Source organism: Centropristis striata, chromosome 2 (genome assembly GCF_030273125.1).
Source record: "Centropristis striata isolate RG_2023a ecotype Rhode Island chromosome 2, C.striata_1.0, whole genome shotgun sequence".
Taxonomy (NCBI): Eukaryota; Metazoa; Chordata; class Actinopteri; order Perciformes; family Serranidae; genus Centropristis; species Centropristis striata.
The window spans coordinates 37,773,175-37,790,605 of record NC_081518.1 but is presented as its reverse complement, the minus strand read 5'-3'; the positions used below and the strand labels follow the sequence as shown (position 1 = coordinate 37,790,605).

At 42.5% G+C, this 17,431-nt stretch overlaps 1 protein-coding gene across 1 annotated transcript in view; it reads right to left on the bottom strand.

Annotated features, from left to right (window-relative positions):
- Nucleotides 1–17,431, bottom strand: part of LOC131986129 (granule associated Rac and RHOG effector protein 1-like) — a 33,726-nt gene that overhangs the window by 5,133 nt on the left and 11,162 nt on the right. Inside the window, exons 2-10 of the mRNA XM_059350940.1 lie at nucleotides 14,475–15,936; nucleotides 7,435–7,647; nucleotides 6,539–6,679; nucleotides 6,171–6,266; nucleotides 5,825–5,986; nucleotides 5,322–5,480; nucleotides 2,897–2,994; nucleotides 1,823–1,948; nucleotides 254–1,377 (exon numbers count right to left, since the gene is read on the bottom strand). Of these exons, the coding sequence (XP_059206923.1) occupies nucleotides 254–1,377; nucleotides 1,823–1,948; nucleotides 2,897–2,994; nucleotides 5,322–5,480; nucleotides 5,825–5,986; nucleotides 6,171–6,266; nucleotides 6,539–6,679; nucleotides 7,435–7,647; nucleotides 14,475–14,978 (2,623 nt within the window). The 5' untranslated portion in view covers nucleotides 14,979–15,936. The remainder of the gene's footprint in view (nucleotides 1–253; nucleotides 1,378–1,822; nucleotides 1,949–2,896; nucleotides 2,995–5,321; nucleotides 5,481–5,824; nucleotides 5,987–6,170; nucleotides 6,267–6,538; nucleotides 6,680–7,434; nucleotides 7,648–14,474; nucleotides 15,937–17,431) is intronic.

Here is a 17,431-nt window from a genome sequence, read left to right as displayed (position 1 = left end):
TTTTTTGGGTGAATGGTTCTTTTAATGAACCTGCTGAATAATGTCAGTCTGTTTGGCCCCCGTCTAAAAAATCTGCACCTTAGAAGCATTTTCATGTATCTGCTTTAGTGATCTAAAAGTCAGTTTGCGTGTTGACGAGAGGCCAACACTATCTGTTAAAAAATACCTGCATATTTGTAGGCAGGGCCTCAGCGTTATGTGTATGATCTACATTATACAGCTTGTGCATAGATAACATGGAGGTGGATCTCACCTGCTGGGTCAAAGGGCAGCGTGTCTCCCAGAACTCCAAACACTCCTTCACTTTGGTCCCTGTTGGGCCAAGTGTTGTTGCGGGGCCCCTGTGGCTTCTGGCCCAGCATCTCTGACATGACGCTGTCCATGTAGGTGCTAACCAGACCCAGGCTGTACAGATCTGAGCTCAGATCTGGCAGTCCAGGAGAGCCCCACTGCCCGATTGGACCCAGGGGTGACAGCCCTGCTGGGGGCCCCTGCGGTTGAGGCTGCTGCCCAGAAGTGCCAAGCCACTTGCTTGCCACTCTTTGCTGTGGCAGGACCTGGGGTGGGGTCTGCTGCGGAGGAAGCTGAGGAGGAGGTGGCTGCTGCTGACTGATGGGCTGCAGGAGGTGCTGGTAGTACTGCAGGGCCTGTGGGGAGGGCTGTTGAGGTGGAGGAGGGGGCTGTTGCTGCTGCTGGGGTTGTTGTTGCTGTTGTTGTGGAGGAGGCGGTGGCTGCGGTTGTGGCGGAGGCTGCTGCTTCTGCACCGATGGTGGAGGCTGGGGCTGAGGCTGGGGTTGGGGCAGGGGTTGAGCTTGGGGCTGTAGGGTGCTGTGAGGGATGGATTGGGAAGTTGGCGGAGGTCCGCTCTGGGGCTTCAGCTCAGCGGGATTTGCAGACGCGACAGAGTTCCTCCTCTTGACCAGGGGCGATGCTTGCTGAGATTTTCCCATGTTGAATCCTGAGAGAAAGTCGATGACATCCTGCATCTCTTGGTCAGTCGGCAGGTTCATCCCCTGGTCCTCGGACACTAAGCCGTTGGCCAGCTGGCTTAGCTGGGTAGAGTCAGGGGTGCAGGACAGGTTGCTCATCTGCAGGATGCTCTGTAGCCTCCCGTCACTGTGGCCAAGGCTCTTGGCCTTATCCTCAGAGCTACTGGTTGTTAGCATGCTGCGAGATGGGGTGCTCGGGATGGAGTAACTGCCCCCACTGTTAGAGCTGGATGACACCTTCTTGGTGAACTTGGAAGTCAGCTTGGATATTGTTTTGGGCAATCCACTGGAGGTCTTGGAGCTGGGGCCTTGAGGCAGGTCTGCCTGGCCGCTGTAGTCTGGGATCTCCCGCTGCAGCTGGATCTGAATAGTGGGCAAGGCCTGCTCTCTTTTAGAGGGAACAGAAAGACAAGTAGTTAATTATTTAGTATTCAGTTCTGTCCAGTTGATGTTCACATTGCCATTCTTACAAACAAGACTTGTGATACAGTGATTGGACAGTTTTCACAACTGTCATCCCACATTATCAGGACCCACACCCGAAAATCAAATTACAAAGGTGTATATTTATGTTATTTGGTGTAAAGAAAATCTGATTATGAGCATTATTAGCATTAAAAGACTGCAAATCTATTCTTGACAACTTGGTAAGGCTCATTTGAGTGGGGGAATTCCCCTGATTAACTGGGGGTTTCTTTACCCTACCAAAACCACCCTACCGTAACCACAGGTTACGTGTGAAATCAACTTCTTATCTCAACAGATAGTATAAACATCACCTCTACAGAAAGCTTGTCATTATTAAATTAAGTGGTTATTTGTCATTTACTCACTTTCTCTCCTTCCACCTGTTGATGTCAAACACTGCTGTGTAGAGCACGTCCACTAGTCCAAGTGTCTTTTCTGGGTCCAAGCTCCGCTGGAGCAAAGACATTGTGGCTGGGTCCTCCTTCAGACACCTGAACATTTGCACACACACGCAGAACATGATGAGACTGGAACTACAAATCCATATAATGTGTGCACACAAAAGCCCAGGTGCAAGTGCTAATGGGATGAATACTTGACATTTGACATTGATAAATATGAAAAGATGAGCCAGAACAACCCAACATGCAGCTCTTTCAGCTCACAGGCAGGTTTAGTGTATTCACTCTAGTCTTTACCTGAATGCTAATTCAAACTTCTCACACTATCTAACAACAAATGACTAGAATGAGGTTCATGAACACTGACTTGGCCTGGAGCGATATCTGCCAGCATAACTGCACCAAAAGAGTTACTGTCTATAATGAATCTCCACACCATGAATATTAATGAATATGGCAAAAATTAAGGCACTGATACACCATAGCCATGTTGATTAATATTATTAAGTGAATAAAATTTAAATGTAAAATGCATATCTAGATTGACTTAAATTTCCAGTACCTTCACAAACTTTAATTGGAACTTATTGACCTAGTACACACCACAATAGAATCTGGATTTTCCAGCGTTAAAACACATTTACACCATTCTAGCTTTAAGACGGTTTTGAGCACCAACTGTAAAATTCAGCACAGAGCACATTACACAATGCTCCCACGACACAAAACATTTCTATTTCAAGAAGTGATCATGCCGGTACCTCAGTTTAATAATATACTGCTGAAGTATAGTTAATGTAAATGTGTGAACACATTTGTCTGTTTACCCGAAACCACATGTTCAAATATTAATGCATGTAGCTTTATCTGAATAGCGATGCTATTTTTTTTTTTTTTTTTTTTTTACATACATTACATGTTTCTCATTAAGAATTAAAATTTGGCCTGTTTAATTGCAACTACCACTAGATGGAATAAACTGTCTTTTAATGAAGTTTCACAGTGGGACATCCACTACGAGTGTTTGGATGAACTTACCATGTAGAGGGAACCTGGACCACCACTTTGGAACCCTCAAGAGTGATCTGTGGAGCATAGGCCTCCTTATTCTCAATCTGAGCTGTATCAACAACCACCTGTGAGGACACACAAACACACCAGCATCAGCATCTCCAGACAGAAAAGCTTTACAGTCATCTATTTGCTTATTGTGAAAACTGCTTGTGCAATAAATCCCAAAATAATTCATAGCATACTATTTGTTGACAAATTTACACAACTAAAACAACTGGGGGATCCCAGTGTAATACAACTAAACAAAAGTGACACAGTCTAAAACTAAACAGACTGGTTTTACCCTCCACAGTATGTAAACCAGTCAGACTTGGAAATTTTACCAGCCATGGTAACACGGAAAACACAGCCATAAGTCAAAGGTGTTTCATTAGCGTCTGGCATTAATTTCCCACCAAGCAGAGAGAGACAGCTCAAGGTGAGGAAGCAAAGCGCATTTAGTCCGCCAGTGACAACAAACAGGCCTGCCTTCCTGCCTGCTGCTAGTCAAATTTATTTGAAAGTTCTTTGAAAGTGGCCTTGGCTCCTCGAGACCCGCTCAGCTGGGTCACGAAGAGGGAGGGAAGGTGGGAGGAGTCTATTTCCTGTATTGCAGGAAGTTACCCCATTGTTATCAAAAAAGCAGGTGTATCCTCGGAAACCCCAGGCTGCCCATGTGAGAGAGCAACGCATACACGCAAACAGTCTGTCAGCCGCGGCGAAACACATACGACAAGGTCAATGAGAGCAGAGCGGAGGAGGAAATGCAGCAAAACAGACGAGCTCAACTTCTTCACTGGAACCAGAGAGCCATGACGAGTAGGGAAAAGGGAGTCACTGGTGATTAATGATGCCAGGAATGACAGCAGAACAGATACAGGGATTGTTGAAGTGAAATCTAGAAACTCTGTGTCGGGAGGTATGACTGCTGCATGACAGTTAGTGTATGTATATGCAAGTGTTTTAAAAAGTGTGGAGAAGACACTATCTGTGTGAGTGTGTGTCCATGCATGCTGCTGTGTGATCTATTTTAGGTTGAGTGGCTATCGCATCAGATAAGGAGCTAATGCAAAGCGCTCATCTATCATCCAGGGATTGTTTTACAGTTAGCACGGGGCCAGCAGAGTTGGATGGGAACACTCCCTCAGCTTGACACACAAAACAGGGCAGACCACACAGAGGAAATAAACACCAGAGCATAAACACACCGGTGTTACTGTGTGGAGAGTCCTGAAACAGACCTCCCCTCCCCATGACTCTCCCTTTTCAACAGGAGGGAGGAGAGGAGGGGGGGTTCTGTTTGCAAATCCGCCCAGGCGAGCTCATCCTTCACCCAGATGCTGCAGGAATGTTTCTTTCCTTTTGTGTCTCTCTGGTGTTTGTTTACACCTCTCGGCTGCCTCAAAGCTAGCAGACAGAACTCCTCATCTCCATTACAAATCTGACAAACAATAGGATGCAAGTCGCCAAACCCACATACGCACAAAAGGAAAGGATTCAGTAACTTAAGCAGAAGTGTCAGTGAAGTACAACAGGCCTGCTCACGTCAGCATGTCACCTCCTTTCTACTGATCTGTAGTATCGACTACACCGTGTGTGTGAACAAGAGCTAAATACTGAATAGGGATCCAATAGAGAACTTTCTACACAACTGTTTATCCTAGTATACATTACACAAACTCAATACTACTCTCTTATGTTCAACTGTTACAAGAACTGAGAAAAACTACATTTCACTAGTGTGTGAACTGTTTCCCCTACAATTATATAGGGGGTACCTAGCCCTGCCTCACCTAACTGATGAGGAATGACTGATTTAATTCTTTTTTTTTAAACTAATTTTAAGTAATTACCTTCACATGTTTAAACATGAATTATCCTTAAGCGTATCCTAATTAGGGTAATTGGGGGGAGGGCATGGGAGTTGACTGAGCAGTCAAAACAGCTGCCACTAAAGTTAAAGTGCACTCATATTCTGACGTTTATGGGAAATGTATGGCCCAAGATTCATGTGATGACGTTCACTTTTCAAAGTAAGGTGTTCCATACATGAATGGAAAAAAAATTTATTGGATTATATGCACAGAAATGAAAATGTAATGTAATGTAAAATGTTCATCACAATTGATCTAGAGAAAACACTGTTGTGGTTTATGTCACTGGTATGCAGATTTATGCTCATTTGTTCTGGAAAAGAATGCCATAAATGCAAAAAGTAATTTAAAAATATAAAACATTCATTTATATCCAACCAGAAATGCAAAAATGAACATATTTCCATGAGAACAGGTTAAAAATTGGAGAAAGTCCCATTATCACAGAATTACAGGTAGAATCCCCAATGTTTCCATATCATCAGTAACAATCATGAAATACAGCTTTACTGCAGCAAGTTTGGCCTTCTACTCACCAGACCAGCCTGGGCAAACAGTAGCTGGACAGCTGTTTTGCAGGCTCCCCTCCAACTGGATGGGCAGACTTGGTTGAGGACCTCGGTGACAGGAGAGTCATCCCTGGGGGTCACTCCGTTCTGGCCCAGCGCCTCCTTAATGAGCTGCAGCATCGTGTGCTGAGGAGACAAAACACAGTGGGCCATTAACAATGCAGTCTGCCACCATTGTCTGCTAATGTTACACTACAGATGTCACTAAAAAAAGCAGCCGGAGCTTTTACTCATCCACATATATGCTGATGTTATCGCTCAAAACAGAGAGAATCATTTCAAATATTACGGAGCAACGTAAAATGACACTGCACTGTACACTGAGAGCAACACAGAACCCTATCAAGAAAGAGACATGGCTATAATTACTTTTTTAGTAACTGATAGGGTAACTTCATCTTTTTAGGGTGATCAAGGTGAGTAACCAATCGAAGGAATATGAAGGTGTCCAGTCAAGACAAGGGACATACCGTCTTCAGTTTGAGGTTTTCAGCTGCTGACTCATTGAAGGACACTCCTTTGAGGAAATGTGAGCCGATCTGTACAGGGATGGTGGGCAGCTCACACTGGATGGGCTGGGAGGTGGTCTGCATCCTGCCCGCCTGCTGGGCCTCCGCCTCACTGCAGCAGCTCTGCACACACACCAGCATGTAAACATACACACAACAGTGCAAAACACAAAAAACATTGGCACATGGAGACAAAATTTAAATAATAAATCTTTACCCATTGTATTGACCCATTACATGATTGTCCCTCCCTTATCTTTCTTTAAACATTTCAAGATTTTTATTGACTTCTTGAGAATCAACCCACCTGTAAGGCCGCCTCCACAGCTTTGGGGTTAAGGTGAAAGCCAGCCTTCAGTGCATACTCACTATGACCCAGGCTCTCTAGTGCTGCTTTATAGGCCTGGAGATGGAGAGAAAACATGACAGTCGAACATTGATTTGATCACCAAGCACAACTGGTTCTGATGTTACACTTCACTGGTACTGCAATTGTTTCAATGACCACCATGTTCTGCCCTGTTTATTAAAAAAATAACTATACTTTTAGCTGATACTTAAAAAAAGTTGACTTTCCCTGCATAAACATCCATTTATATCTCCTGATTTTTCTACAAACCTCTAGAAAAACAGTAACTTTAGTTCCCTGCCATGGTCTTCAGGGTGCTATTATACCTGTAAAGCATTGTCAATCTTCATGTTGAGCTCCTTCAGCTGGTGCTCAGGGATGGTGGTGTTGTTAGAGCAGAAGAGCTGCTGAACCTGGATGCCTGCCAGGCAGCCGTCCCGGCCCCTCTCCCTCAACCTCGCCATGGCCTGAGGGCACAGCAGAGTACTGGGTCAGACTAACATCAGGATCATCTACACTACTACACCATAGTCTCACAGGGACATGCAAGAAATACTTGAGAATGATTGGATTGTACTGCAAAATGAAGTGACCAGCAGTTACAAAAAAAACAAACAAAAAAAAAACACTATGTTCAAAAAGGATAATGGGTTTTACAGGCAAATTGTTCTTTGAATATTGCGAAACTTGCAAATAGATGACAAAATAGATACTAAACACTGGGAAATACAAATTTGTAGATGATTGAAAAAGCATGTGTTCAGCTTCTGAAAAATATCCCTAGCCGCCTCCCTCTGCCTAAACGCCCGCCCAGCACATTCTACCGGGGTCTATCCAGGCCTATTCCCCTCCAGGGCTTACAATCTGTATGCCAGGGCTTAACAGATCAATCAACCCACTATTCTCCTCTCTGCCTCACTTTATACAACAAAGCTCAAAATGGGCCAAAGGGACTGATTAGCCTGGGGATTAGCTAGGCCCTCGTACAAAACTGCCTCCCTTACATGGGTTAGGGTACAGAACATAACATAGTAGGTTCACAGACAAACTGCAGCCGTAAAAAAAAAAAAAAAAAAAAGAGGAAATAGGAAATTGAGGCTGGAAATCATAAACGGCTGGCATTTCTCAGGAATGTTTAACAAGTCAGGGTTTCACCTTCCAGACAAACCCCATATCCAGGCCTAGACCAGGAAGTGTCCTGGGGAGCCCTGTGGTTGCATACCTGAGCTGCACCTTTCCACGAACGGGAGGCTTCCTCCAGCTCTGTAAGGGGCCCGAGGTCAGAGCTCTGGGAGCGGGCGTTGGTGCAACGCTCCTGGGCCTGGGCAAGAGCCTCTGCTAAGCAGGACTGAGCCACGGGCTGGACCTTCTGCAAAGCCTGTGAAAGAAACTGGAAATGGACCTGCATCACCGTGAGGAAGCACCGACCCAGCACCTGGAAACAGACAGAAATAGCTGTTACAACATACGTCATTCTGAGGAATTCTGGTTCTAAGTCAGGATGTTTGACACACCATACAGTATGGATGCCTTCAGTCTAAAAAAATAACATGTACATCCACATACCTCAGTGACTAGTTCACACTCTATATAACCAACTTCTTGCGCCATGTTACCAACAAAATAGCCCTCAAAATAATACAAAACATATGAACTTGCGAACTATCTTAAGCGTGGCATTGTTTTATTTTCCACACTTAAAGAACAAAGAACATTACGCTTGACAGGAAAAGTGCAGCTGTTTGGCAATGTCTAGTTGTGTATATTTGTTAGAAACAAACAAAAAGCATCTCTTCTTCACACAACATTTTTCCACCGTGTCGGGGTCATGAAGCAGAAATCAGAGAACACAACATCTTCCAAAATAAAACATTTTGCCAGGGCAGATTTCAGCTAATTTAATATGTGCATGTGTTTGCATTTGTGGTCAATCAAGTGCTGTAAACAGATCTCAAAACATCTGAGAATGTGGACAACGTGTATTTGTATTTGCAAGCAAAAAGCAGATGGAGAACATATTGGATTATGTCACTGTGCATCTGTGTGTGTGTCCATGTTTGCAAGAAGAAAGGTCCATCTATCCTGACAACAACTTTCCTTTTCTATCTACTCCTGTTTATATAAACACACTTTCTCTGTATGCAACATTTTTAACAACATGTATTTAACTCTCTTATCACAGTAGCTCTCTTGATTTCTTAATTTTCTTTAAATTGAGTGGATATTTTTTAATCTAATCATGAAAAATGAAGAAAAAAAATACATACAAAAGAATATGTTAAATGAAAATTATTGGAACACTGCTGAATTAGTCACATAAACATAATTACTTCAGGCCAGCATGCATCTCTCCACAACTACTGGGCTGAAAGCCCAAGTGTGTGTGTTTGTTTGTTAAAAGAGAGAATAGTCCAGGCTTAGATGTTGTTTGTTATTCAGTTAGCAAAATAAGAGAAACAGGACACCACAAGGTCCACCATGGTCACTGGTTTTCTTTTTCAGGTACCTGCTGAAAATATCTCAAGGGGGAGGCCGAGTTGTAAAGACAGAAATATGCTGCTGCTTTCGGATGGCAGACAGGAACAACAGGAGCAGCGTCTTTCATTCTTCAACATGGAAACCTAAAGTAAACCGTGGAAATGCCTAAAAGGCATGAATCCTCCACTTGCTGGAAAGGTCATTGTTTTAATAAATGATATATTTAAAAAAACTATAAAACTAATTGTGATGGCAAACTTAATTGTTTTCTCCTCTCTCTTCCTTTATTTCCTGTCACCTCTCACTGTTCAATAAAATAAAAGGTAAAGATACCTGGAGCTGTGAGTGAAACTGTGCAAGTGAAGCCAAACAAAGGGCCAAACGCTGCACTTCCTCAACTGGCCACTTGAGGATAGCTCCAATAGGGAGCAAATCCTTATATATCCCTTTTTGACCAATGCAAACCTAGTTATTTTGCTGGGCTAGTAATGGTTCGCAGTTGGTTCAACTTGCAAACTGTCTCAGAACCTGTTTGCTTCTTTTTTTTCTTGTTTTTTCCACAGGCTCAAGATCTATGTCATTACGTCACTGTATCGTCTGGAAACGTTTCCGCTCTCCTGACTTATAACAACAATGGCAAACTACATTGTTTTTTTTACAAATGTTGCTCCTGGTTCTTGAGCCTACATTGGCATCCAAACATGACGGATACAACACTTTTGAGCTGCTCGTCTTGTTCACTATGGGCGGGCAATCACATTCTTATTAACACTGATTCAAAGATGTTAATGTTAGACTTTGTTGTAAGCCAGCACGAGACCACAAGCGCGAGCCTGTATCAATCACATTGCAGTTAAACAAATTAAATAAAATTAATGATACAGGCTTTAGTTGGTCTTGTTGGTTACGATAACCCACCCCCAGCCCCTGACGTTTGAGAGGTTTGTGGTTCAAGACCAGCAAAGAGTTGGTGCCCCTCTGGAACCACTTTTCCTGGTCGAGAGCCAGTAATTTGGTTAATGAAAAGCGAGGAAATGGTTCAAGATACAGCAGCGGCTCCAAACCAGCCCTTGAACTGCTTTGCTGGAAAAGGGGATAATAGACACCTATATTAAAATGCCCAATTTTACAGCAGAAATAAACTTGTTTACAGTTTTAGTCTCTCTAGCCAATTTCCCCACTCATGACAACTGGAATTGAGGCTTTAAGTTCTGCATAATTATGGGCATAGCATTTTTTTAATAATCCCAGTTGAGGAAGAGTCAGGCACTGCAAAGATGGCGATGGCCAGAGCCACGGGAGCTATCCACTCTGAGCTGCATCGCACCTCTTCAGAAACCTACGGGTGAGATCATGTACATATTTTATACAGTCTTTGGTTTAAACCAAAGTAGTGAACCAACCAACTGATTGACTGACTAACACTGCAATCACTGGAGCAATGCTACAAGCTTGGTCAATAAAAACAACAGCTGTTAAATGCAAGTCATTGTCCTTAAACTCAGCCCCATTATACTATGTATAAAACAGGACGATATACTGCCTATCCCTCCTACTCCGAGCTGACTCCAGGAGGCTTGATAAATATAGGCCCAGATCCAGAATGCACAAGATGGGGAATTTCTGCTCCTGCTGTTGATGTTGAGCAACTAAAAAGAAGTCAATCAGTCAACAGGGATTTAGTGTATATTAAAAAATAGGCAAGTAAAAGATATAGCCTGGTAATGAAGCTTGGACACCAAGCATAAGGCCAATAAAAACTGATATCACCTGCAATGTGTCCTAAAGAAGATCACAAAATATCACAAACACAAGCTGGCAATGAGATCAAATTCAACCTAAAGTGTTACCAAGTCCTCTACAATAGCAAAGTGAGGAAAAAAATGAGGCCATGGCTGCAGCACAAGATAATGGATAACACATGTGATTGGCTGTGCAGTATCCCACACAGTCATGGAAAATATGAGAAATAAGAGTGCAGCAAAGCCAAGCCAATGCTGGGCCCCTTTCAGGCCCAAACAAGGCAAATCATGAATCAATCAACATTTGTACTTCTATTTTCTGAGAACACCTTCACTATAACTGAACCGAATCTAGGAGAGAGAGTGGTGTTCCTGAGATCTAGACAGAGAAAGGGAGTCGGAGGCTGTTATAATAACCAGATTGTCATGTTGTTCAGTACAGGAAAAAAAAGGAGCTTACCTTCGATGGTTAATGTCAATAGTACATCTTTGTGTGAAAGAGAAGACCCAGAAATAGACAATCATTTCAGGGAAACAGGAAGGTCACAATTGTCTTGACCTCGAGTGTGTTAGAAATGGTGAGTTACATTGTTGATACTCTACACACAGGCTGAAAGTAATTACAGATATGATCTCATCGGAAGAAAGCGCTAGTGTAAATCATTTTGAAACTCTTTATCTGGACATAGTAGTCGGACTAAAACAGATATATTAAAAGGTGTCTTATAGAGTTTTCTTGTAGACAAACAAGTTGTGTTTACACTCATTGTTCCTCAACAAATTACATTGTGTATACCCTTGAGGTCTAACAAATGTGTCGAACATGTTTCCTTCCTTTCCTTGAGGCAATTTTACTTTAGAACTGTAATACCTTCATTGTTTAGGTCCATGTTTGCTAGCTTACAGTCTTTATGCATCTTTGCGAGCATATCACTGCCACCTTTAAATAGCTTGAAACCATCAGCAAAAATGAGAATCACATTGCTCAATAGCACTACGAGGGGCACTAGTACTCCAGGGGATACTTTTAAACTCATGTCTTTAATATATTAAGCGCTTTCTGTGTTTTTTCCTATCTGCCTCTTTCAACAACACAAGTGAAAACAGCCAACAAAAATAGCTCTTAAAAAGAATACATCATATGTTTCAGTGTACATTAAGCCCTCATATACAGTATATGGCCACATTTCATCAAGCAACCAGCAGCTGTAGAAAAAATGTGTCTTTAACAGCTGAAGTCTAAGGGGGTTGTTTTTCCAGTGTGCACTGGAGCTGTCTAGGAGAGCGTATGCAGTTGTCGGACTATAGCAGCCATGAAGGTCTCTCTGGTTATGGGGACCTCTATGCCTGCCTCTGGTCTTCACTCTGTGGTTTAAACTTACAAGCTCGGCAAACGGCCTCTAAACAAACCGTGACATTTTCATACATATTTGGCAGTGGAGTCACTCTGAGCAGCCAGGGAGCCAGTTTGGAAAAAAAGTGGTTTGTTTTGCAGACTGCACTGACCTGAACTTTTGGGGGCTCTTGGTGAAAAAAAGGGGGGTGGGGACAAAAGAAAGAAAGAGGAGAAGGAGATGTGAGCGAGGGAACACAGGGGGAAAAGCTTCACATACCACAACTCCCCAAACTCAGAAACGCATTTGGTTCTTTTTGAAGACCTCATAATACATCCAGCTGCCAAACTGCATTCCTCAACTCATGCAGACAAAGGAAAATCCCTTTTACAGTCACAGATACATCACATCGTAAAGGTTGTGCTGAATTAACAGCAATTATTATAAGCTAGGTCTAAACAAGTTTCATCTGTGCATGCACAGAACGTCTACCACAATAAAAACAGGGGAGATAGTAGTGCACATATGCATTTATAAGCAATGCGCTATGTAAGTTAACACAAACTGAGGTCATAGATAAGTGACTGCAAAATCATAAAGCCAGTTGCAAAGGAGATTAAACTAATTAAAAGTGTATGCAAACAATACTTTTATCACTTTATCAGTTTTTTTATGGTTGATAGACGTACTTTCTCCAGCACCAATATTAGGACTCCCTACTTCGGTAAACATTGCCCTACAACTGTCAAAAAAAACAACATTTCTTTCATGGTCACCATGTTCTGTTCTATTGATACAAACATCTTCTGAGAATAAAAGAACTCGCTTACTGTGCCTTTTAAACCGCACCATTTCTATTCACATGTAACTACCACATTATATTTCACTGTGTATTTCAAAGGTTAACACAACTAACGCACTCAAATAAGACCATTGTAAAGTAAAGTATTAATGTGTTTCCTTCTCTGCTATAACAAATGCACCCTTTATGCCCAGGGCCAGACAGCAAGTGTGAGTGCCAAGCCATGCGGTCTAAACTTTCACAGACTTGGGCTTCCGCTAATATTCATCTGTGCATACCCAAGACCACAGAGAGTCAGATTTACTGACTGCGGTGTAAAAGTGTTTCCTGTTTTGGGCTCAGCCACATCCACTGAGGTCCTGCAGCCCTTCTAGTATCTTGGCCACAGCCATGTTCCCACCCCCTGCTACATGCTAAAGAGTTATGAAAACTGATAACCTCCATTATTTTTGCTTTATATTGGAGTGTTTCACCTATACACAGCCACTCGTGGCACACATTTACAAGATTTGTAACAGGTGCCACAGAATCTAACTGAAATAGAAGGGGTCCCTCAACAACCATTCATCCGGTTGACTTAACACTTGTGGGTTTATAGCGGAGGACCCAAGGAAGTGCAGTGTCAAGTGCGAGCTCTTCAGATATATTTATCAGTAGTGTGTTACAACCGGCAGAAATACACAATGTTGTGCTAGGTACAACTAGCTTTCCATTGTTTGCTACAGTACATTCAAGAACGGAAAGCGAGATCCCATTACATTGCAGAAAACAAAAATTTCAAGATTTCCCCATGGAAGTTAGTGAATGAACACTATTGTTTCCAAAAATAGCCATGCTTTGACAACAATAAGGCCATAAAATATTATGGTGAGCTTGTTCACTCGAATGGCACCAATACTCAGGGAAATAACTGTGCCACCACAGGTGTATTTCTCAGGAACCAAGGAAGTGTAATATCAAGTTAAAAGTTGTTTGTATGAGCGATTCTCAAGAAAGCTAACAGCAATACCAGAGGGCAAGACATTGGCCCGCCCTGAGCAGGCACATTTTAAACTGGTACAACTGTGGTCAGACATAATGGGGAATTTAGCTTTTTCTTAAATGCATTCACAATTTTGGTGTATCTAGTAAAATTGAGATGTCTGACTGCAAGAAAGCAAATAAATGACAAGGCTAAGACAGGTTAAGATGTGTAGTCTTGGTCCAATTGCTTGGTCCAATTGCTTGGTCCAATAGTGTTGTGGTTTGTATAGTGTGCTGTGGTTTTTTGTATACAGTCTATCACTTTGGAACTGCTGTGGATTTAGTTTGCTTTGTTGTCTTGGCATCTTGCAGTAACCACTTGTGTTTTCCATATCACAGTTAGGACTTTTGGTTATTTAGTGCATCAGTCTCCAAGTCCTCACATTAAAAACACCTCAGCTCCAATGTTTCACATTTTAATCATCAGCAAATTCACTGCTGTGGAAAGATCGTGTGGTATTCACAGTGACAAAAGATGACTTTTCTTCTCACATCCTCAGTGTTTTTCACACCCCACCCTCAGATCCTGACACCAGCTTAACACTGGGCGTGAGAATCCCATTGGAGCCAGGAAACACTGATTCATGGAGCTATCTTTCTAACGGAATGCAGGTAAGTATCTTAGCACTACTGCTAGAAGACAAGTCATGGCTAAATTAATATGATAAAGTATGTGATGATGAAATAACGCCTCAAGATGTGTGAGCATAACTAATTAATTCCAGGACAGCAAACAGAAGACTTGAATGTCAATACCGTTTTTGTTAAGTTGGCAAACACAAGATCCGAGTCATTTCACTTAAGTCAACATAATGTGACATACTCCGGCACATAAATGAGGTGAAAGAGTGGAGATGGTGTGAGTTTCTGTATGATCACCTACCTCAACATCCTGCAGGCTGAAGTCGTTCTGGTCTTTGAAGTTGGCGGCCCCGGCGCTCAGCTCCATCAACATCTTGGCGATCTCGGGCTTTATTGCTGCAGTCAGCCTGCTGGCCGCCTCCATGACGTGTTCCTGCACGTCCTTCAGTTGCATAGCTGCTTTGGAATAGTGAGAGTTCCTGAACACACTGCTGAACAGGTCTGTGAGGAAGGCGCTGGCCCGGCAGAACACGTTGAGGGCATCCAAATATTTGGAGATTCCTTGCTGGATGTCTGCAACTGCGGTGGTGGCGGCAGAAGGAGGAGGGTGGCAGCTGCCTGGCATGCCCACCCCGGTGCCCATGGGCGAAGAGGCCGAGCAAGAGGAGGCCAGTGAGGCGCTCAAGGTCCGGCTCAGCTCAGGCATCTGGTACTGCTGGTGCTGTTGCACTTTCTGCTTGGACCCGCCGAGCAAAAAGCGACGCTTGTAGTCCATTTTACTTTCCTGCGCACTACAACAATACATAAGTGGTGCAACAGCACCGGAAGCTTTTTGTTTGTTTGTTTTTTCCCGCAGAATGTTCTTGTCCTCTTTACAAAAACGACAAATCCTGTCCGCAGTCCTGAAACTGTTCAAGTTACATAAAAGGACAGCTCAAGGATTCCACCTGCCAGAGGCTCATCTCAGTGTGCCTTGTAGAGGGGCAGCGCAGAACTGGGTGAGGTCGGAGGGCGATCAAAAAGACTTGCAGTCTGAGTGAAATGCTTACATGCAGCCCTGCTGCAGATACGTTAGGCCCAGCTTAAAAATCAGCACAGACACACCTCCAGATTTGTCTGTTTCCAGCTTCAAACAAATGTATCATAACAGGGGAGGAAAAGTCAAAACCACTCCTTAATATACTTAAAGTGATACTACAGCCAAGTTTTAAAGTGCATTAACTTTCCTTCAGAATGGGGGAAAAAATCCTTCTTCATACAGTATATATAGAGCATATACACATATGTATGTACATATATAAACCTATACCAGTCTGCACTAATAAAAGTAGAAAATCCTTTTAAAAGCTGAAACAAAAGATGAAAAATGAATCCAAGGAAAATCAGACACTGGTCAACAGCACAGAGGAAAAATGACAGTAATAAAAAAAAAAAAAAAGAAGTAAATGCTGGAATCAGAGGATGCAGTTTCTTTTACACTTGCTGGTGGAGGAGCTATGGGAGGCGAAGGGCAGACAGATCCAGTCCGTCTCAAATCCTCTTCACGAAGCAGGACTCTGCAGGCAGTGAGCGAGTGGCCAGCTGATAGCTCCGTCTGCCTGTCTGAAGTCTCCAGCAGCTTCCCGGTTTCTCCCCTGTATGCTGGCTGAGGTAGATATTACTCACCGCGGAAACAAGTGTGCTTCCAGATCTCGCTGCTCTCCGCGGATGCAGATTAGAGCGACAAAAGCACAAATGTATCTGTAAGGCCTCTAGGTCATTTCCTAAGGGAGGAAAGGGCAGAGACACAGAAGAGAGGGTTATCTTTATGTCAGAGAGGTTTCATTTCAGCGGTTTTACTGTTACACCCCAAAATAAACTGGACTGCCCCTACAACTCAAAACATGACCAACAGACGTGCAACTGCTACATCTTAGCAAATTTCATGAAATTATTGGCAAATAGTAATACCATACAAATTATATCAATTTTAATGGTAAATGTATCGAATAATGTAACTTTTAGAAAGAATAGATCTAGAAATAATTGATATTTTAGTATAAAAACTAGGGCTGTAACTAAATCTGATTTTTGGAGTCAAAATCAGATTGATATTCAATATTGAGTTTCAGCTATTCGTTACTCTTTTTTTTTTTATTTTTTTTTTTTTTTATAAAACTTAAATTATCCAGCAATCAGAAAGTCTTTAGTTTCACTGATTTTCACACCATTAATATAGTCAAATCTAGTCGAATGCAGCCCGCCAGTTTCATAATAAACAAAAAAAAAAAAAAGAAAGACCCGGGACAAAATTGGCAAACAGCTCCAAATCGTGAGCATTACGAACGCCATGCCCAGATCTTGCTTCTTCCTGGGACAGTGAACTTAGTGCCCACTGAGCCCTCTACCTGTGGAGAGGCCCCTAATCCCAGTGCAAAGGTGAACTGTCTGCAGTATGTCATGGATCTACAGCAACATCGGCAACTTACCCCACCCTACCCCTCTTGAAAAATGGACACTCGTTTACATGCTTTGTGGGTGTGACTTTTTAACCTATCTATAGCCTACAACCAACTGTGTGGAAAACACAGCTCATATGATATTTTTTAGCAAGCATGCAAAATGCACACAAAATATATAATGCACACTGACTGACACAAATAATTTCAAGTCGACTGAGGGATCACAAACGGATGATAAGAGTCACTATACAGGGGTGGCCCTAATAAAAACTTGTCGGATGACACAGAAAGCAAAAAAAAAGTTCATAATCATTTTGCAGCTGTTCGTGGTTAGAAAGTGCAAGCTTCACAATCATTTAGTTTTTTCAGTTTTACATATCAATACAGTGATAATAACACAAAATTGTGACATTCATAAGATCTTGTTGTAGTGAGAGAAAAAAATTGTTGTTTTCCTGCTCTCATTGGAAGTGGATGACATTTAGCCACATTTCTCCAAACTTGGTAATATTATACTACTGTTTGGTAAAGAGCTGTGGTTTAAAGTTGGACATTTCTAGACGATTACTAACACCATACCTCACAGAGAGCGTCTCTGAAAAGAATCTCTGGCAGTGTCTGGTTTAGCAGAACACAGCTGCACAGAGAAATTCCTGCAAGAAGCCATTGTTGGAAGACACTGCTGGGTCTGTTGTGCGATACATAGTAGGAGTCACAGTACTCTCATTCAATACGCAAGCATTATTGGACTTGTCCTTCTCCATTTGGTCTTTTTCCTTGATTATGAATATAATATTTTACATTGTCAAGATGAAAG